This window comes from Drosophila sechellia, chromosome 2L (genome assembly GCF_004382195.2).
Source record: "Drosophila sechellia strain sech25 chromosome 2L, ASM438219v1, whole genome shotgun sequence".
Lineage (NCBI taxonomy): Eukaryota > Metazoa > Arthropoda > Insecta > Diptera > Drosophilidae > Drosophila > Drosophila sechellia.
In genome coordinates this window covers 17,877,429-17,900,674 of record NC_045949.1, presented here as the reverse complement: position 1 = coordinate 17,900,674, position 23,246 = coordinate 17,877,429, and the positions used below count along the sequence as shown (strand labels likewise).

Genomic DNA, 23,246 nt, shown 5'->3' with positions numbered 1-23,246 from the left:
TTATTTTGATGCCATATTTAAAAATGTAAACGAATACCTCAAAACTTCTGAATTGATTTTAAATATTTGGTTTTTAAGCCACACCATTTAAAATAGTAAACAAAATCAAGTCGAAAGCTTTGAAAAGCTCTCTCCTAGTAATGTCCTTTTCAGCGCGCTGAATGTGGATTCAAAGCTCTCGGAACTTCTCTTTCGGGTGCCAGGCTCTCTTAAGCGAAAGCTCGCCCCAGAAAGCTCTCGCAGGGATGCTGTAATGGCAGAAGTTCGCTGCCAACATCCTCGGATCTCTGCCGCCACTCCGGGCTGCTTCGTTCGCTCCCCGATTTTTTCGTCCTGGCCTCGTCGGTTCTGGCCTGATGTTGTAGTAGGTCTGGCCAACGTCGAAAGGCTGGCTAGTTAACCACGTCGATTCAGTCAAGCTCCAGCATCCGTTCACTGAGGCGGCTCGATGCTGCTACGCTCACCGAAAAATCCCAGAGACGAGCAGCGCGTTCGGTCGGTTGTCTGTGTGTGTCAGTGGGTGAACAGTGCGTATGAGCAATTTTCGGTGGCACTGAAGGAGGCCCAAAACGAACCGGTGGACCTTAAAGTTGTTGGGTAAACAACTGAAAGTCGGTTAAGCGTGGCGAGTAACGGGTTACGGATTGAATAAACAAGGCCAAGAGCGAATGGAATGTGCACAAACTGCAGAAAAATACCAAGAAAAAGTTACACAAATATTCAACAATAAAACAAGCCAAAAATGTAAGCTCAGCTAAATTGTGTTTCAAAAAAGTTAAAGCGTTGAATAGAAGAATTATACCTAATTCCTTTGCATAAAAAAAGCCCCAAGATCAAATAAATACTAAACTTCGTACAATTGGAATTCTAAAACAGCATACAAATCGAGCCAGCCAAATTGGTTTTTATGTTTTGAGTAAAATTGGAAACAAACAAAGTTATTTACTTATCAGCCAAATCTTTAAGTGTCAAATTTTTTAACCTATAACTCACACAACAAGACCCAAAATACAAATGACCAAACCATTTTCAACGCAAATAAATAAGTGATAATTCTCACAAATCGTAGATACGAACTATAATTTGTCTGTTTTCGGTGCAGAATTCTGATAAATTGTGAAGAATCTATCTGCGGCACCGAATGCTGTTCGATTTTCAAGTAACCGAATAGGTGGCATAGTTTTTGCTCTATATACGAGCTAAGGCCATAAAAACATATTGGCAACATTTCAAACTCTCCAAAGTTCTTTTACCTTTGGCCCAGTGAAAGACGCAAAACAACAGCACACAAACAGACAAACAAACGAACTGACTGGCAAACAAAAACCATTTCGTCCAATAAATCATTGAGGAAAAGCAGGAAAACTTGTGAGGAAAACGAAACTTTTTGTTTCATATATTTTTTGGTAAACGGGGCAGTGAGCGGCAAAAGTTGAGAAAGTCATACGAATTAGTTTTGGGAAACCGGACAACCTGACGTTTGAGCAAAGATATTGGATTTTATGAGAAACTATTTGCTGCAAAATTTGCATCGATTTCTGTGTGTGCTGTAATTGATGTGCATTCCAGATTGCTTAGTTTTCTGGGAAGAAGGAACCTTCATTTTCCATTCAATCTCCAGGGATAAATCAAGTCGCAGGTCCGTTTACCTAATCGCAACACATTCGCAAAGCCATCTGGCCCAAAATCACAAATGGCCAGCAGACAGCAGACGCCCTCCAGGATATTTGAACTGGCCTCTAAAAATTCTCGGGAACCGTCTCTCTCATCAACTTAAATTGTGGGAAATTAATCAAGTTGAAAAGGTTTCTTCTGCTCGGCCTGCGAAGACACCACAAAAGATTGCGCCTCGGGTTTCTGGGCGGCTCGGTTCGCCCTTTGTTTTCTGTTATTGTTATGGCCTCCCAAGTCTGGCTCTGACTCACAAGACAAGTCAACATGCGAAGGGCGAACCTTTTTGGTGCTGCCAAAAAACCTTTGCTTTGCATTCATGCGGAAATTAAAGCAATTGCACAGAGAGAAAGTAGCTGGAGTTCGTAAAACACTTCTACAATATATATCTAAATAACTTATAAGGTGTCCATTCGAAACGCAACTTAAGATTATCAAATTTTAAAAGTATACCGATCGTAATATATAGTTTTCATTGCTAAAATGATAACTTTAAAGTGTCAACTCTAAAAATTACAATGGATATCTAAAGAAGTTTCTTTATGTGTGCCTTACAAGGCAGTGAAAGCAAAAGGCCGTTGGCGATTTTCCCCACACTGCTCAAATTGAAATTGTGTTCCTCGAAGCCTGGGGCCATCAGCTCATGCACAAACACACAAACACATGCACAAGGAAGGACACGTGTAACACTTTCTGCAAAGAAGAAAAAAGGACCTTAAAGCGAGCCTTAAACGCACGCCAGAGTTTCAGTTTTTCGCCTTTCTGGGTCAACGCCTGGTTGACATTTTAGCCCGGGCGCAGAGTTCATGGAAACCCTTTTTTAATTAATACAGTCTGTGCAGCAGCAACAGCCCCTCTCCAGTGGAAACCTCATTAAAATGCGTTCGAAAATGAGACCGCACACTCCGAACATTTTGTGTTTGTGCAGCTCTTTAGCTGCGACGGCTTTAAAAGCACGAAATCATAAAGCGACAGTTGATGAGTTTTTATTGTCAGTATTTTTTATGGCCCCTCCCGGCCCCCAGGTATTTAATATAATTTAATTAATTAGCGCGCTCGAAAATATGTCACCGGCTCTTAAAGGCTAATGAAATATGGAGGCTCATTAGCTGATTTGCCAGAGAAAAAGCTCAATAGCTTATTCGAGCATTTTCCGATTATATTTAAGCACACTGTGTGCAACATGATATAGTCAAAGTGCAACTCATCAAGCGTGCGATTCTCGTTAATGAAACAAACGTAAGCTCCTTAAAATACACGTGTATACGCCTATCCATCCACAAGCCGTTTGAGTGGGAAATTATTATTTGATTGAGACTTAAGTGCGACTAATTGCCAGTGGTTTGACTTTGATTTCAAAATATTATTCATTAATAAATTCATTGGAGTAAAGACGACAATTGATTTATATGTGCGCAGTATTACTTGCTCGCCTCGAAAATGTCCAAGTAAATATTGAATTTAAGCACAACGTTCCTGTTTAATCCCCATTACATTTTACGTTATTCCAGGCCATAAAGGAACACAAGTGCACGTAATATATTTGCGTCGCGCAATTTCCAAATAAACCATTTACGTTTTGCGTTGGCAAAAAACCATCAAAAATAAATGAAGCATAAATGCCAAAAGCACACAGAAATGGGAAAAAAATGAAAGAAATTTCGCAGAGACTAAGGAATGTATGGGGGCGAAGTGATTTAATTTTTCTGTAATTTTCTTTATGGCTTCTTTTTTTTATTTTGTAAATCTCCAAGCGACAAACAACGAGGGGTACGCTGCAACTTTTAGAGGGAGAGTAAATAGGTTTTGCGAGGAATTAGAAACACGAAACGCCATTTGGCGGCAAAAATAACCGGAAGGAATTATAGCAGGCCTCGCCTGCCGTCTCTTTCGCTCTGCCTGTGCCCCGTCTCTTTCTAAAGCCGGCATCCGCGAGGAGGAAATTAAATGTTTTACTGTCTGCGGTGAGACACGAGATGAGAGCACAATTATAATTTCGTGCAGGCGACAGCAGGAAGAAAATACTTGGAATGAAATCAGCGAAAATGGAAAACATTTTCCCATTTTTGCGGGTGTGTGGGTGTTGCATTTTGGGTTTGTCAAATGTTTCCATACACACCAGGCAATGTCCTGCTAAGAGGATCAGCGGAAGAGGCGGATGAGCATTTGGGAAAATGGAGGGCGGTGTGCGAGGAACTGAGAGTCGAACGCGGGGGGAAATTAAGTAATATGCGACTGGTAAAGCGCTTGGAATTAAATTAAAAAGGAAATGAAATGGCCATTATGGGAAAAGGGATCGGAACCATTGAGAATAAGCGTTGTTGGTCGCAACCGCTAAGTGCTTGCAAAGGTGATTTTCTGACACTTCGATTTTTGCATAACTAAAATAAGTTTTAGCTGCGTTATAAGTCTTTTAGATTTCTAACAAAAGTTAAGGTCAAAAATAATGAGTATAAGAAAAGCTTTTTCCCTGGAGAGGCTTAGGAACAACTTTTTCATATATTCAGTTCCCAAATATATTTTACTAATTCAATTTTTCCTTCTCTTTTCTCTTTCCGTTTCCGTCCTCCTCTTTCCACGCCACAACAGAAGCATCAACATCAACCGGAAATCAACTAAATTGTCGTCACTCCAATCAAGTGGAAATTTGATTAAAAAAAGGAGAGAAGGGTGGCCAAAGGAAAAGAACTGAAGGGAGAGCAGAGGAAAATTTGATAAATTCGAAAAAAGGCAATAGACGAGTACGAGTGCGGAAGAAAAATAGAGTGCGGGTCTATCGAAAGGTAGCAGCAAAGGAAATCAACACCCACGCACATGAACGAGTTTGTTGCACGGGTGCGGCAAAACATTAAAAATCAGCGGAGCGTGAAACTTACACAAAGCTCGAAAAAATCCAGAGTCCCACGTGAACAAAGCGAACGAAAAATACATAGCTACACTAAAAATAAAAACAGAAATACAACAGAGTAACGAAGTGAGAGAACAAATTTTAGTGCAAAAAATTAAAAGATTTCACTGGGGGAACAACTAAGCCAGCTCTAGAAGAAAGGCGAACAACAAGGACGAGCCAGCTGACGGCCAGGACACATAAACGTCTTTCCTCTGCTTTGGGCTAGCGCACGAAATTAAGTGCAGATTATCAGAAGATTATATTTTAATAGCATTTCAAGCTGTTTCCTTTGGCCAACAAAGGCGAGGCAGGACCTCCCCGAAAAGGAGTCCGCTGGAGGACGCCTGACCCCAGGACGAGTGTGTATGTGTGTGCTACAAGTGCGGCTTATTGCATGATTACCGCCAAGGATTTTTTTCGGGCCTCCGTCGCCGGACTCTGTGCCTGCGAATAGCTGGGCAAACATATAAGCGTGCCAGAAATTGAAATTAAAGATGGAATTAAGTGTCGCGAGTGTGTGTGTGCCGGCTTAACAAATATTATGTGCTAGTGCCTGTGAGTGTTCCTACACTGTATCCCCAATATCAAGCATACGCCGTGTGGCCCACCCTAGGAAGCGATGCGGAAATAGCAACAGGTATGCGCAAGATTCCATCTTATCTATTCACACACGGTCTCCTCCATTAAGTTGCTCAAGGTTCTGCAGTGTGTCTCTTATTTATTTTATCAGCTATGTCTGGATATTTAAGAGGCAATGTTATGGTAGAAGAAGTTCTAGATTGGGGTTGGTACACCAAAGCTCTTTCCTATACGCTTTCATATAAAATATAATTTGCAAAATATATTTAAGTGCAGAGTAGACGTATTAACATATGTACATATGTATATGTGAAAGTCATTATTTCGCATCCTTAAAACATGCAGAAATCACCCATACGCAACGCAAGCCCTTCACTTACAATCCTCCGCAATGTCTGCAAGTCATTTAGAAGCCCTCTTAGCCATACGCCAAATCCTAAGCCACAACAACTTCGTGGTCTGCAGTCGACTGTTAATTAATGCCAACCGAGTTTCCGCTGCAGCATATTTAAAAACGCATTAGCTCTTTTGGTCGGCTGCTAAAGCCGAGGCTGTCATAATTCTAACCGAGCATTAGGGAGCACAAAGAGCCCGAATATCCTTCACACGCACACAAAAATGTGCAGGGGGATATTCTTGTAATTACTTTAAATGCAAACGAACGCGCTGCGCTGTTCTCCTCTCGTGCCAAATGGAACATTTCCCTTTTTTCGGCTGGTGTCCTGGGTGGGCATGTGTTGCTAATTTCATTTTGCGGACAGAGGAACAGAGTCGCTGGTGGGTGTGTGCGTATGGCCACTGCCATTAAGTCGGAGGAGTCACAGAACGAAACTTTCATTCACGTCCAGGGATAAGGGAGATCCTGCCATTTCCACAGCCACCTGACATAACAGGACACTTGCAAAAAGCGCGCTTTTTGGGAATGGTTTAAAAAGAAATGATAAAACTGGAAATTCAGATATCTATGGTTTGAAAAATTGTTCATGCTAACTGTATATTTTTTGATATAATAATAACACATTACCCTGTGGCTATAAAAGTCAGCTTTTCCTTTTTTTTTTTGGAATATAAGTAAATAAATATGGTTTTTCGAATGGTGTACACAATTCCCTTACTTGAATATTTTGCAACACTAAAATGTTAACTCATGAACTTGGCCACCTTAAGTGTTGAGTACTTTCAACCCTTTCATATTAAGTTGCTATGTATATAGCACATTTTCGCCCAGTGTAATGGTGATGAGAATGTGGTCCGCTGCTAGAATGGCCCATTGTTGTTTGTTGTTTTAATGTTATTTGCCTGGCTGCCATCGTCGTCTTTGGAATCTGTCACCGTTTTACGTGACAATACAGCTGCAACTTTGTGTCCTCCGGTCGGTGGGCGGGTGTGATGCTGATGTTGTGCGAGTGCGGTGGACCGCTGCGGTGGTGCGGTGGCTCATGAAGTGGGCTGTGGGTGGTTTCCAGGTGCTTACGGACTGCTTGGGCGCTCTGCTGACCCTAGGCCAGCTTGCTGTTGTCGCATTGCGTGGCTGCTTACCTGCGGCCTCACCTGACAAAACTTTAACACAAAAATTTCATTTAAAAGTTTCGCTCTCGCTGCCTTTTGCCTTCATTTGGACCAACGCCAGATGCTTAAAACTTTTTGTCCCGGGGAATGGGAATGGCAGGGCAAAAGGACCTTTCTTTTATGGCAACTTTAGCAAACGGACATTGAGGTCGTTGTATGACTTTGGGTATTTTCTTCGTCATAAATATCGCTGGCAATTTCTCCCCAGACCTCGGACACTCTATTAGCATTGGCGAGGAGAACTCGCCTCCTGCTGAGAACGTTTTTAATGTGCCTTCTTTGAAGTTGCGAAAACTGTTGTAAAAGTCGGCGCTGAAAGTAAAATGTCGGAGCATGCTTTTGAGATCAAAACTTTGTGATTTACCTGAACTATAGTCCGGAAACGTTGTAATTAAGGTTAATATTAAATCTTCAATTGCGGGTTCCGCAATGTGGGATTTTTTTTCTTTTTTTTTCCAGTCGTATTCGGTTAAATGCGTTTTTCGGTTTACGCCAAATAAACAGATCCCAGTAAATTGTTAAACTGCGTTTTTTACTCGCATCTCAGCTGCACTTACCACCAATATTTATTTAACATCTGCTGTTTTCCGTGTTTGTTGTTGCAATTGCCGTTGCGTGACTAATTAAACTGTTTAATTGCGTATATATATTAAAGTCACGATTGGCATTGCCGAACATTGGGTATTTGTTTGACATGTAAAGTTGAGCAAATATATAAAGCACATGTTTAGCAATTAATGTGGTAAAGCTCAGTTGTTGAATTAAATTATTAAACTTAACAACAAAGTACACTTTGGCCAGGAAGAAAGCTGACCATGAAATGGAAAACAAATTATTTGAAAATGTCGTGCATAAATTGTTTAATCAATTGTTCAATTTAGATGTGAAGCAAAGGAAGCACTTTAGAAAAAATAACAACAAACATGTTAGAGTTGTGTCAAAACTAAGTCGCATAAAATATAAAAATTATATGTAAATAGATACATCATGTTGTGAATAAGTGTGTTTGTTTTCAACATCCAGTTGTATATGTAATATTTTACAGAGAAATCTAATCAAAGTCAATGAAGACAAGGAGAACGCTTTCACGGAGTGTAATATTTATCGACTGGGAATTGATAAGGCCTCGGGTGCATTTTTTGTAAAACGACACGCTGTGAAGCACTCGAACTGAAATCGCTCCCTTCAACTAGAAGGGGAGCCTTTAAGGCACTGCCGTCGCTTCATGACGCAGTAAACACTTATTAGACGACACAGGACGGGGACCAGGACGAGGCCCAGGACACAGGACACGGGACACAGAACTCCGGACAGAGACCCCAGGCAATGGAGCGTGCTGCTAAGGAGTATTCAACTAATAAAAATGTCAAAACGCATGAAGCTGATGACAAGTAACGCAAAATGACAGCACAGTCGGCAGGCAGAATGGAAGGACTAACATCCTTCCACAAGAAAAAATTTGGCAAATCTCAGAGTTAATATATTAAATAGGAAACCTTGGGAATGATTTAACTAATTAGCTAAAGGTTCATAACAGACATAATAGTATCTTAGTATCGATTAGTATCGATTAGCTTCTGACACATGTCGATTCAATGGCGTCTAGCTTGAGCTTTTTCTCTCAGTGGATTGCCGCTTCTAGGAAGAGAACAACTTGAATTCATGGCTTGTCGCATGCGGGCTTCGATGTTCCAGTGCGGGCAGCAATTTGCCACACCTGCTGGGAGTGTGTGTGTGTGAGCGTGTATGTGGCAGCTTTTCCCAGACCTTCCACACGGCTTTCTACCCGCAATCCTAGGTTTTCCCCAGCTAAACTTTCACAATTAAAACTTGGCACTTTCCCTGGCCTGCTGCGCACGCACGATTCCCATTCTGGCATCGCAACGCAACGCTTCAATTCGGTCTGTTCCCCCGCTGTTTATTTATTGGATTAAGTAGATTTATCATATTAGATGGCAAACGCTGTCTAAATTTATCCACAGCCAAACTGCCTTCCCCATTACAGGAACACATATCAAGCGCCGCGACTTCTCGTTTTTAATTACGCTTTTTTTCCACGGAGATCACGTACAAAACAAAAAAAAAATGGCAGAAAGAAATGCGTTTACTGGGAAAAGTTTTCTTTGCTACGTGTCCTGCCAACAGGCATTTTCAATAAATTTTCCTATGCTCGTGGAATTAATAAAAACACAGAAAACTTTTGCACTTGGCCTAGCTGCAGAAGGTCAAAGAGCAGAATGAACGATAGAAGTAAGTTGAACATGTTTTAGACTTAGAAACGGAAAATATTTAAAGACACTCAGAATTATTCTATATATAGGATTATCAAGTGAATCCATTTCTGTTTTATTACTAATTGATTTGATCTAAATAGTTCATGCAATATTTCCGATTGATTCCCCTTAGACTAAGGATTCATTCTTGCTTTTCGGTAAATGAGCTCCAAGTTTCACTGAGCAACTATATTTCATTCGCTCGCTTTCATGTGACGCGGTCGCACGACATCAAACACAACGAACACGCGGCGTATGCGTCACATTAAGTATACGCCCACGTGACACACGCTCTGTGTGCTGGCCCCAATTTCTCTCTCGAGCTACAGGCTCGGCTGTTATTTAAACACAACAATTAAAACGATTTTCCCAGCACACACACACACTCAACATCCTTGTTGGAGCTGTTTATTTAGACGCAGGCATGTAGACATAACATTCAGTCCAAGAACAGGAACACAAGGAACACAAGGAGCACAAAACCCGGCTGAAGGAGAAACAAATTGAATGAACACGCGCCCCGAAAAGCGTTTAATAAACACAAAAGCAACAGAGGCAGAAACAGAACTGAAACTGAAACAGAAACTGAAGTTTAGGCCCGAGAGCGAATCTTGACTGTGTCTGCGACCCCCTTTTTTGGCCCGGCTTAATGAAATGTAATGATGAGTGGGCGGCCCCGGGTCCAAGAAGGCGTGGCAGTGGCATCTAGGCACACAGAAAACGGTGGGAGAAAGTGAGAAAATGGTAGGCCTAGACAGCAGTTTTTGATGTAAACTGGAAGTGTAACAAATAACAATGGCAAACTGCGTGGAAACAACAATGGAAATGGGGCGGGGGATTATGTGTATAAAAGGAGGTTATATTGTTTGTTTTTAAATGTAACTTCAATGTATGTATATGTAAGCTGTTGTGTTTCGTGCGGAAGAAGTTCGACAAATCACATGGAAAGTTGGCACATATGTGTATCTTTAATTACAGAACACTTGTATAAACACTTAAATGCAGAATAAATATATCGAGACACTTAAAAAAATAAATAATGTAAATCTTGCAGAATCTTTGACATTATATACAATGGCATTTTGAGTACTCAAATATTTATGAAGTTCCCATTGATTTTATTGTACTGCATTCAGAATGAGGAATTTGATGCTGACTTTGATTCTTTTATTTTCAGAAATAATTATAGTATATAGGCATGTTTTGGTTAAAATTAGGAAATAGTAATAGTAAAACTGGTCCCTATGAAATTGTAATAGTCAAAGGGAGCGGGAAGAATAGGGTGTACCTTAAGGGTTAGCCCGCTTCAAGGGCTCTTTGGTTAAGCAATTTAATGCGCGCACAATTAAGTCAACAACAGCAGCCAGGACTCCAATTTTGGGGTCCTTTTTGTTTCCGTTCTTTCGCTCTCTAGCACTAATTTGCATATGAAACAGCCAGCCCGCAACAGGAGCAGGACTACCAGCAAATTGGAGCGACATTTTTTATAACCAGGGGAACCCCGAGCTGCGCAGCACAGTTAATGTCAACTGCATGTGCTTTGCCCATGTGTGAATTTGTGTGTGCGTTTCCCTCTTGTCTGCAGTCAATTGCCAACAAAAGTTTTGTTCCCCAACAACGGACGTGCATTTCATTAATCTCTCGGTGGTTTTATTTTTATTCCCCCCTATTTTTTCCATACCCACTCCACGAAGCAGTTAATACAAGGAGCAAATCATTTTAAATGCCATATCAGCGTAAAAAATCGTAATTAACGTTAAGTGCTGATTTGTTGGCAACATGAGGGAGTTGCCTTAACTTTTTCTCGTTCCGAGCCCCTCTCAACCAGTGCGGTCGATTGGTTTAATCAGGGCTCTTCGATTGAAGGTTGTATTTACGCAGATACATTTAACAATTTACAAGGGATTTTTTGCTGAGTTATTGCTGGCACGGAAAATCGGTAAAGCGGTAATGAGTGTGCATCGAATATAACGGAGGAAATAACTTTATGATTAACACACGAAAATTAAAACCTGCAGAGCGTTCTTAAGTAAAATTATCATTTTGGTCTTAAAATTAAATACTTTCAGTAGATTCAACGTATGTTTGCACTCGACCACTATTGATATGCTACACAATATATATGAAAAATAAAAAGTCTCTTTAAATGGTTTTACATGAAATTCCAAAATAAATAAATGATATTTGTATAGAACCAATTTTGATGAAAAGATATCAAACTTTATTTTTCCTGTAAAGTATTACATGAGCTTTTCACTCTGCTGTTCGGTTAAATGGATCTGAAAAGACCACGGGTTGCAGGGACACGATTTGTTGAACCAGTCAGGATTTGTTACGACTATCTGTGCGTTCTTCTACCTTCGAACTCAGTCAGCACCTTGTGCAAACTGTTAACGATCTTTAAATGTCAACTGACACACATTGCCCGATGTGCAGTGCGAGGGAAAGAGTGCGAAAGAGTCGCCAGAAAGAGAGGGAAAGAAACAGGGAATGGCTGAGTGTGTGCCATGCGTAATGCCAAAATGTTCTACATACATTTAAGTTAAATGCCAGCCATATACAATCCTCTGAGCAACTCCACTTGGAAATTACGTGACACATTTCTAAGAAAGCAAAACTAATGTCACTGAGCTTCAGAGATATATGGCGGAAAAGTAGGGGCACTGAGGGTAGTTTAGGGCTTCCAGCTTGACAAGTTGGCATCATGGAAAAAAGCTAGCCCAAACACTTTAGATGTCATTGTACCGCATTTAGATTGAGTTGCTCCACAAAGGCAGAGGCGCACTAGCAGCAGCAGCCAAAACATAACACCAACTTGAGGAGAGTGCGGAGTGCTTTTGGGGTTATTTTGGAGTGGGTTTTACGGCCGACAGCTTCCCTCTCAGATCTCCCAGCTCCCTACTCCCCACTTTTCCACCCAAGCCCCTCCCTCAAAGTGGTTAGTGTCACTTAAGACCGAGACTTTGGCACTCGCACATGCAGATGGATGCCAAGGGAGATGGATACCGAAAATGTTTCCATGCGCTCCCTCGGGGTATTCCTAATGCGGTGGGAAATTTGTATTTCATGGGGATGTATGGGGTCGCATATCGCGAGATTTATCAGGTTATATCTCTACCCTTAAATACAATACTCTTACATATCGCCAATTTTATAATTTGACCTAAAGTGTATTTTTTAACCAAATGACAAGCATACAATTTAATATTATGCAGAGATAATAACGCAAAAAATTACAGCATATTTTCGGAACTTAAAAGGAACGATTTAAAAGAGATAAACCTTTTTTTAGTAGTAATTGATTGTTTCTAAATGGTTTTTCGGAGTGTCAAAAGTTTTGACCGAAACCACCTGTCCTTTTCACAACCATTTCGAATTTGGCTTGCTAACTGCGCACTTGTAAATAATTGTCTATGTAAAGTTATACAGCATCATTGCTGCTGCTGCTTCTTCTTCTGCTCCTTTAACCGACACGCCCCCTCAGCTCCGCCCACTTGCTCTTCCTCTTCTTGCCACGGCTTCTAGGGCCGAGCTCTCAGCATGCGTTGTGCATAATTTGAGTGGATTTCGAGGGGTATTCAGACATTCATACATGTGGCAGCGCATTAAACATAAATTTGCAACTGCAGTGCGATAAAATATTTATAAGTCAAACGCAAATGTTTAATGGGCAAACAGACATCGGCAGACGTGGCTATATCGCCCGATGTTTGCCACGCAAATAAGCAAATATTTGTGCCCGGCTTTTGGCGCCGACTAAGCCTCGACCATCAAACACTGCTCACCACGCCTGTCAACAATATTATCAATTAAATTTATGAGCCCAGCGGGCCAAAATCGCCACTGCCTGTCTAATGAGACCATCTAACATGATTTGGCAGTTCTGTGTTTGCCTACCAATTGAAAATATTGCAAATCAAATCGCCTTAATCGCTTTAAGCTTAAGCTGGCCCGTACATCGAATTGGATAGATTGAAATTCGACGCATGCAAAGCAAAGCCAATTAAAATCGTACACATCGTTTATCCCGTTAATACTTGATTTTAAATTTAATAAAGTTTTACACTTTCGAAAGTGATTTCAAATTGGAATGCTGCCTGATTTGACCAATCGTAATCGTATTATGATTTTGGATAAAGGCTTTAATGCTTGCAAAGCACTTTCGAATTTATTATATTTTATTCAATTTACTCGGTAATTATCACATGTTATGGACACTAAATTGGTAAATTTATGAACATATTATTGTTAGCTTCATTTAAATTTTGAGTACACACACATGTAGGCTACTTAAAGTAACTAGTGCATCTCCATAATTACTAATTTGTGAATATACTAACTTATTCATTTGATTTCGAGCTTCCTAGGCTTCTGCATGTACACACCTACAAGTGCATTAAACCATATCTATCAGTTCCTCTTGGTCTAACAAATAAAGCACAAATACTGCACTTCCGGACAGAATGTGCAACGTGTTTCCCTTAGCGCCTCTCTGCAACAGGGTTTCTATATGTGCCCTATCTGATTAACGTTCGAATTGTTATCAATTTGTAATTATGAAGCCACTGTTTGGCAGTTGGCTCCGTGCAGCGATGGAAATTCTAGCCCTGGCCGCCCAGCTCTTTCTCTCCCTTTCCATCTGGCTTAATTCCCTCCTGCTGTTTTTGGGAGGAAAGTGTTGGCTTGAATGAAAAAGCGTTTGCGGTTGGGACCGGCTGTTGCGGTTATTTTCCAACACCAACGCTGCTCGTTGAAAATGCAGCAGCAGCAACAGGAAATAGTACCCTAGGAGAAAACCAGGAAGTGACATGATATATATATGGGATATATAATATTTTTGAAAAAAGTATTTGTCAATTTAAAACTTTCCCGAAGCTATCAATAACATGTTTTTATATCTGTTTATTTTCTCGAGATTGATGTTGCAATGGTTTCAAGGTTTTTATTCCTTTGCTGTGTATTTAAATTTTCTCAGATTCTTCCATCCGCACTTAAGTGCCTGAGAACTGTTAATTTAATAGCACAAAGGAGAGTGACTAAAATGTACAAAATTTCTACACAATGTCGTGATAAGAAAGTGCCCCAAGCATGGTGATCAATTTTACAAGTTTCTAACTAGAAAGCCGAATGATAAATCTGAAGAGCAGGGAGAGAAATAAACAAGAGTCGGACAAATAAGCAAATCAAAATGATGCCAACGAGTAGCACGAAATCAAATTGAAATTGAAACTAGACAAAGTGAATTGGCAGGGAGCCACAGTTGCCATTGTCCCAGTCTAGGGGCTCCAAAGGGGGTCGGGCTCCGATGTGTTATACAATATTATCATGCTTATATAATTTGCCCCGCACACACAGCGCGATAGAGAAACAAACACATGCGAAACTGCGATAAAGCTCGAGTAACAAAGTTGAATGGCTGTCTACATCGCAGGACGATTTTCGGGGAAGGGAATTCCGGCGTATCAAAAGTTATTGTGCTTGTGTCTCTGTGAGTTCGACTGGAGCCAAGGATTATCAAAGTATTAAAGGAGCAGCGCTCCCGACTCGGATTCAGACTCAGTTTGGGTTCTTCGCCAGCTACATCTTGAGCTCTGACTACTCCTAAGTTTTCGCACTTTATGGGACATCGTTGTCGTTGCCGTTGTCTTTGTCCTGCTTGCCAAACGCCTCGGGGGCTCATGTGGCAGGCTCGACTCGTCATAAAAACCCACACTAACACACTGAGAAAAAACGAATATTTTCAAAAAAAAAAGTTTCACATAGGGCATTTACTTAAGCGATAAAGCGAATTTTAAGTCCTTAAATAGGTAAAAAAGTATAATATGATACGAGATATATAATTTACACATCAATTACCTTTTCCGAGACCTTTTTCTCTCGGTGCATCCACGACAGTGGGGAAAATCGCAGAAAACGGAAGCTGGGCCAACGCACATGCATAAGTGAAAGACAAAAGACGCCAAAAGACAAAGGCACTGGGCTAACAAGAAAAAAACAAGAGATAGGGAAAGCAATAGGAACCAAAAGGACGGGGGACCACCAAGTTAAAGGACCAGGAATTGCAACTTGCTGCGACATGTAAGAATTATTATCTGCTCTTGCACTCTCAAGTGGCCCCCAAAGAAATGGGCAGAGGGAGACAATGAATAATGTCCTTGGCGCGCAATGCGGAAATGCAGGCTGCGAGGACGCAAAAGGATCCACGAGTAGGTAAATAAAATGGAGCCATAAAGGAAATATGCTCTCGCGTACATTTCAATCGACATAAAATTTTATAACCACCGTTTTATTTTCACTCAGCCAGCAAACAAAAACACGCGCACAAGGAATACATAAAGTAAACTAACAAATATTTCAGCTCTCACATTTTTCTAAATTTTTGGCAGCGAAACATTCCCTGAATGTCTACAACGCATTGAATTTCTGCGGTAAGCGGTTGCCTGATGTTTTATTTTTGCAACTCTCTACTAATTTGCAAATTGTTTGCTGTTTTGAATATGTTTGCACGCTCTCTGCCGTTTCTGGCACTCGTTTGGCCTTTGGCCATATTACTCGGTCCTGGCTAACGAGGCGTATGCGTAATGTGCCGTTTGGCTTCTCTTTGAAGTTGCCCACGTGAGCATGGCAAACAATGTGCCTTCGGGCATTTTTCGATATTTGCGAATAGCTTGCTCACTTTGTGGAGGTTTTATTTTCCTGTTTCGGGTATCCATTGTTTAATGGTGGCCAATTAAAATATAATCAGTTTGCTAATTGAATCGCGTATTATGTGGGTCAATTCTGTGTTTTCAGTGGTTCGAGAAAATTAGAAATGGTTGTGAAACTTTATTTTAGATTTTTGAGATTAGAATATTTAAATTGAGTTTGGATTGCAGCAATTTGGTTTTGGACAATATCGATTTTCAGTATCAATTCGATTGGATTGTAATTAAATAAATTAAATAAGGAACCTGCTCATGTTTAAAGTTTATAATAATTGTATCACAAAATCATTAAAGAAAACAGAAAGCTTTCGTTTTTTATCTACAGTACTTAATGAGTGGAATGTTAAATTTAAAAATAGTGATGTTATTGTAAAAAGTTGCTTTCTATTTCTTTAAACAATCATCAAATAAATTTTTTTCTCTCCTTAGCATTTTTTCTTAAAATCAAGGCACATTATTATCTCAAACTCAAAGTTATAGCAATCCCGAGTCATTTGTATTAATTTTTGTACTCGACATGCAAATGAAGTTGTTCCTCTGGTTGTTACATCTCTATCTTTGTTTTTATTATGTTTGCAATTAAATTTCATTTGTGGAAAGCACCCCACACACTGGAATGGAAGTGCCAGCGGGAAAAACAGCAAGAAGCAATTGCTGTGGAGTTGCCAAAATGGGGGAGAAAATGTCTATCATGGAAAAGAGGATGGTAAAACAACAAATAATAACGGCGTTGATTTCATTTCTCATCTGGCCCTTTTTTCGTCATCCCCTTCCATTGGCCGTCACTTTTTTCGAGCTGTTTCCTTTTATTCCGCTCTGTTTGTCTACTTGTTAGCAGCCGCCTTGGCATTAACACGTTAAAAATTCGCTGTCCGGTTTTCCGCATTTCCCCGCCCTTTCACTATTTCCGCTTCCTTTTAAGTGAGCCATAAAAAACAAAAATCAACGAGCTTTCTGTCGCCCAACGCCTCGTTATTTGTGTGGCCATGTTTACGGAAATCATTAACATTTTCTTAAAGCTAACAGCCAGCTCTAATGAATTGGAATTGGAATCTCCGCAAAAACGACAGTAAAAACTCTTCAAAAGAAATACTATGAAATATCGAGCTGAGATCGATAAAGAGAGCAATGTTTCTTTCTTATCAATTTGAAATATTTATATATTATCTGTCACAAGTTCAAAAATATACAAATGTTCTAAGTCTGTTATGTTCTAATGTTCTAACGCTAACGCCATTAAAGGAAAGTTTAGTGAAAACGTAAGTGAGATCTTTAAATGAAATTGGTATCGGTGATTTATTAAGCATGCTTCGAAAGTGGGTAATTGCCTTACTTTGCCCGCACTTTCGCCCATTTTCCAGCTTTTCCCGCACTATGATGGCCTGTTTTTCAGGCTCCATAACGCGACCCCAATGGGGCTTACCCCCCGGCCACTCGGCCCAGCTCAACTTAACTTTTCACTTTCAATTTGCCAGGCTCTGCGGCCCATAAAGCGGGGCGTTTATGGCCAACACGCGTGGCTAACACACTGAATCCCGGACAACCCAGTGAAAAAAGAAACTTTCATAATTCATAAGCTGCAGGAATAAACTGCCGACTGCCGGGAAAACCTGCCAAGCTACCACGGTAGCACTTGGACTTACACTTCATATGGGGGCGTGGGATCCGTGAGAAGGCCACAAATCATGTTTTAACAACTTAATAAGTTGTGGAACGCTGGTCCATCCAACCGAATTTGAATATTGGCCCTGGTCGGGACATGTGGCTAACATTCTGTTTTCCCAGCCAAATTCTCCCCGGCTCCTAAATCGTGACGTGCGCATTTTCCTGCTTCATCATCAGAACCAAAAAGGAAAACCAAAAAAACCATGTAGAGGAAGATGAGACCACTCCTCGATGCTTTTTATTTGCGCTGGCTTTTTATGACATTTCAAGGGAAAATTTATATAATAATCATAAAAGCGGGAGAGCATGACCGTTGCGGAAATGCTGCGATTTATTTGTATTTGCAGAGTCTTTTCCGCTCACTATGTTTGTGTTTTATTTGCAGCCAATTGATTTGACTGGCGGCGGGAAACTCCGATGATGGGTACGATTTTTTTTCCTTTTCGTTGCCACGGGCATTGTTTTTGGCGATGTGGAACATAAAAGCGTAACATCATATGGCCGGAGCACTCGTCCTTTGGCTCACGAGGCCATCATTGTTCCCACTGAGGTTCTCTTTATGTGGCATGAATGCTTTTATGACCGCGCATGAACATCGCACGAGAAAAAGCGGGAAAAACGCTGGAAAAGCGGGAAAAGGTTGTTCTGCACTTCGGCCACTTTCCTGAGCATCAAATCAGGAAATTGTTGCAATTAAAGTGAAAATAATGATGCAGCTTACAATAAAGGGAAAGTGCTAAATTATTTCTTTAATGCCGGCTGCTATTGAACTTTTTTTCTTTAGTAACCAGTGCAAATTGATTAGCTACTAAACATAATCGGATGGAAAATGGCATCCCATTAACAAACAATTTTTGTACAAAATATACTTAAAGATTTATTATGTCTTACTAGCAAACAAAAAAAAAAAAAAAATTAAAGTTAAACGTAAAATTTTTAACAATCATAGTGTGCCCTGATAAAGAATTTCAATGCAATACACCCAACGTCCCCTCAAATTTTCAGTTAAACCCCAAGTCTCCACAAGGAAACATCTAAACTTCCATTTTTATTTTACTTTTACAAAATAACATCAGAATGTTGTAAGTATATATTTCAAAAATTTAAGTAAACACAATTTGTATAGCAACGCCTCTGGTCAGTGAGTCTTTCGATTGGACTTTGGGATTAGATTTGAAGAACTTTCGCGATGTGAAACAGCGTGTGGTGAGAAAAATCGGGGATCTGGAACACTATGGAGCCAAGTGGGGTCGTCTCATCGGCATCGAAGATGGCAAGGATGATGCTTTCATTCGTTTTATGAAGCAGAACATTTAGCAAGGTTAACAAAATTGGAAAATGGCGTGTTGCATGTTACTTTAAAGCCAGACAAGAATACACATGTTCAATATACAAAATGCATTACCTTGCGTAAACAATTCGAGTATTGTAGTTTTTTTTGACACTCGGATCTCAATTATTCGCTTAGCCTTTATGATGATACTGTTGCCTGGACAACGATTCAACCGCAAAAATGGCGAAGCACAAAGAACGGATGGAAAAAAGGAAAACTTTGAAAATTTTCCACTGGTTCAGCCGAGCTGAAACATATGGGGGCACTGGGAAAACTGAAGTGAGATGGGTGGCGCAAAAAGAGTTACTGAAAAATGACATTAATTTTAATGCATCGCAACAACCGGAACAAAATGGAAAGCATAAAAATTTTGCACTTTTTCCACTCGATTTTTTAATTAAAAATTGTTTGTGGCGCGCATTTTGCATTTTTGAAAAGTGGACAGAGGACGTGTGTTGCCGTGAATTTTTATTGTGGCTTTCCTTTCATTGGGGACGAAAGGAATCCTTTACTTTCCCCGCCGTCCCGCTTGTCACTTGAACTGTCAATTACATTTGTGAACCGCTCATCCTCGAGCTTCCCCACATCAAACTCATTTTCGTGTGCATGCATGCGAAATTTGCCTTCGATTCTCTTATTTTCGGTTTCATCTTTTTGGGCCTTCCGCCCATATTGTACTTATATATTCCTCAGTGGAGGCATTTGATTAACATTTAAATTTGCTTTCGGCGTATGTGCAACTGACAGTCGATTTTTCCTTGGGTTACGGCACCAGTACCAGCACCGCTGCCAGTTTTCTTCACGTTTCCGTTCGAGTTTCCCTCGACTCGAGTGCAAAGTGTGTGCTTATGACACACAATAATCAATTGTTTTAGCCTCACTTATCGAGTGCCAATAGAATACTAGGCAGCCAGCCTCCTGTTCTGGACATTCGATTCGATTCGATTCGGTTCCGAGTCAAGTCGGGTTATTGATGACGGCTCTGGAAATCGGACCTCACTCTAGCACAAATTTTATATTATTCGCTGCGGAAAATTGTTTATTGTTTATTGAAATGAAATATTGTTCTCGGGTGCTTCGGCAATTTGCATGCGTTGATTGCTAAACTGAAGTGTGCACTCCAAGGTAAATCAAAAATCTGTTGTCAGTTTGACAATTGAAATGATTTAAAATTGTTCCGCAAAACAACAAAATGTGAAAAAATGCCCGAAGCATTATTGCCAAATTTTGTATTCTAGTTCATTAAAAATGCGACTTCATTTTCTGTTTTCGACATTGCCGCTTTTTTGCACTATTTGAAAAAAGCTTCAATATCAATTACTGATTATATGATAAATAGCTTTAAATTGGAGCGATGACATTCTATGAGCAATGAAAAAATGCTTACGTTAAATTATGTTAAAGTTCCTCTTATTAATTGGAGAGCCGAAGGAGGAAACAAAGTTATTCCATTTCCCTTCTCAACGATCTAGATTTAGGAATCTAGATCTCAAAGTCTAGCCTATAGCATGCTCAGATCGAGATCGAACCATTCTCAGAATGACTGCTCTCTCTATACTGGTTCCATCTGAAAATATTAAAATTGAGACCGTTTTCGTATCTAAATCAAGAAGGTTTCTTCTCATGAGGATGTACGCTGAGAACAACCGATCTCGCTTTTTATCCTTTTCAATTTTTATGGGTGTATGAAGCATGCGCTGAATTTTGCTCTCCATTAAGCCGTTCCTCTTCAGGAACCTAGGAACTTAACTCCGAAACTGCAAAATCTGCGCCATGTGAATGTGTGCGGGGTGTAGCTAAAGAAAATCCTGGCCAGAATGGTGGCAAGACTAAAGTACGTGTTGATTATGGAGCGTGGTTGTTATTATTATTGTTGCAGCAACATCTTCTTCTTCGTTGTTGTGGTTAATGCTAGTGTGGCAGTGTAGCTGTGCAGGGGGTGAAGTAGGAGAACTTCTACACCATTTACCATATTCCACGACTAGCAGCAAACGTAGTTTTTTATGCAAATATTTAAGAGCATCATCGAAGGCACGGCGAGTGCAAGATTCTTTCCACTCAACGGTGTGTGCATGTGAGTGTGCAATAATGCCCTCTATGTGTGTGCGGATGATGGGTGATGGCTGATGGGAGTAGGAAAATCCCCTTCTGCGTAAGCCATATGTAGATATATGTTTATGTCTGTGCACTACACTCGACGATAAAATCGTCATGTAGTCGTAATGTCTGCATCAAATTGCATTTGCCCAACGCCTCTGGCACGTCGCTAACTCTCAGTCCCTCCCACTTTTCGCAACTGCCCTCATTTCCCACTTTTCCCAGGAGTGAGGATATGGGGGTTCCATATGTGTCGACATCGTCAACGCAATGTGTATTTATGCATAGTTTAATGCGGTTCAATGTCTGGTAACGACATCAAAACACCAGTCGGGATGGAGGGGCGTCAAGCGGGAAGTTTCCCACTCACTCCACTCACTGTAGTCATAATCATAATCAGGAATCATAGTCAGTCGCAGAAAAAAAAGAAGAAGCTGCGTCTGACTTCAATAGATATTTTTATTATTTTCAAATTGAATTCGCATATCGTTAGTAACGGCAAAGACCAAGGGAAATCGGGAAACGGATTGAAACTGCGCTTGAACGCACGTTAACCAAATCGGATTTGCTTAATATATGATCCGGAATTTGAATTTGATTGCTAAGTGCATTTCATGTGCATATCGATGGTATGACAATGTTATGATAAGACCTAAGTGGGGGATTAAATAGCAATGAGGGGAAGGTGCAAGACTGGGCAGATTATGGGAATTATAAAAAGATGTTAAGGTAACTGCAATGCCGAGCATAAAATCGTATAAATATTGAGCAAGATATCAAAAATTTTCAGAGCGCTTTTTTTAAAGTCCGGAAATACGACAGATCCAATACTCCCAATGACAATCCTAATAATTTATAAATAAAATTAAAAATCAAATTGGATGTCTGATTCCAGTCATGTATTATTTTATTTTTAAATTAACCAATTCAGTCCTCAACAAAAATTAAGACTGACATTTTTACTTAAAAATAAAACAGTAATAAAATGATCCGGGTTATCATTAAACTCGTGAGTATATTAGGCCCATCCTGGTCCCGACCTTGGTTTTTTCCCAGCCCGAACAAGAAGCCCCATTCGTGTCATTTGCTTGTCTAGTGGCATTTTATCATTCTGCTGATTTGAAGTACCAGCAGAGATGTATTTCACTCAGTGTCCTGGATCTTGTATCCTGCGTATCCTCGTGTCCTTCGCCACTCGACGATTTGAAGATGCAAAAATGTCCATTTAACCGAGATTTATGGTAGCCAGCAGGGTTATTTATGGCAATTTGTTTTATTTACACGATATCTGCCAGTGGCCAGATGGAAAGCCACCTCCATTCCCTGGCACTAAGCACTCGCAAATAAATTTGCACAAATTATTATGGGTCATGGGGATTAAATTCAAACACGCCCAGGCAAAAAAAGCGCGAGATGTGCCTATAGCCATGGTTAAATGGATAAAATTCGATGGAAAAAGTTGAGGAGAGTGGAAAAGCAGGGGGGAAAGCTCGCCCGCGGGTCAGTTTATCGCATTTATTGGCGCTCTATATTTTATACATAAATTCTGAGCCACGTTGCGTTGTTGCAGGTGCAGCAGCTGCACACAAAAACAAACTGGCAAACACGCAAACAAACAGAAAAATGAAACCAAATGCAAATAGCTTAATACACATTTTTTGGCCTGGCCAAAACAAGCTTTTCCCTCTCTTATTTTATCCGCCCCATATACAAACATATATCTGCATACATACATATAGATGGAAAATAGGGAGCCCCGGCAGCATAATGAATGCCACATAAATCCGGCGGCTCCGTGCACTAGATTTCATGGCTATGATTTTGTAATAAAAACGCATTTTTATTATGAAAATAAATTGCATTCCTTTCGTTGCTTTTTCTTTATTTATCATGTGCTTTTTGCGCTTACTTTGTTAAATTATTTGGAGAGCTGAAGTGGGTGAGATAAATCCCTGAAATCATTATTTAAGTTCCCACGAAAAAATCAGTCTTCAAATGCTGAAAGGAATGAATGGGCCGTGGAAAATGGTGGCACTGTTCTGCCAATATTAATTAGTTAATTTGCGGTCAATGGCCCAGAAATGTGGGTAAAGGGAAAAGATTGCTTATTTAGCAGATTGTGCTTGGGTTAATGTCGCGTGTACGCACAGGGAATTATGTACGAGTTGGAGGCAAAAATAAAGATATTAAAGGGAAAACCAACTCTTAGATGATACGGGAAATAAAAGGTTAAACATATTCAAATTTGAATGAAGCGAAATGGTATAATTCGATTAATTATGCCATTTCCATTCAGAACAAAATACACGCCCAAATGGGCGGTATTAATACCTTTCCAGGATCATCCAAAGGGGTAGATATAGAAAATATATTAAATTTTTATGTCTCGCATTTGAGTGCTTTAAAATTATGTAAGTTGTAATCGTGCCTTGTTCCGTGCCATTTAAATAGATTTAGTGTAAGCT

At 40.2% G+C, this 23,246-nt stretch overlaps 2 protein-coding genes across 2 annotated transcripts in view; both read left to right on the top strand.

Moving 5' to 3' along the window:
- The first annotated feature begins 436 nt into the window (after positions 1-436).
- LOC6614535 overlaps positions 437-23,246 on the top strand; it is a 115,271-nt gene continuing 92,461 nt past the window's right edge. The window contains exons 1-2 of the mRNA XM_002038930.2: positions 437-744; positions 4,261-5,198. The gene's annotated coding sequence lies outside the window, so the exon portion shown is untranslated. The remainder of the gene's footprint in view (positions 745-4,260; positions 5,199-23,246) is intronic.
- Positions 18,338-18,774, top strand: LOC6614539. Its single transcript, XM_032717927.1, has 2 exons — positions 18,338-18,433; positions 18,494-18,774. Exons 1-2 carry the CDS (start codon positions 18,429-18,431, stop codon positions 18,666-18,668), a joined length of 180 nt encoding a protein of 59 aa, XP_032573818.1. The 5' UTR covers positions 18,338-18,428; the 3' UTR covers positions 18,669-18,774.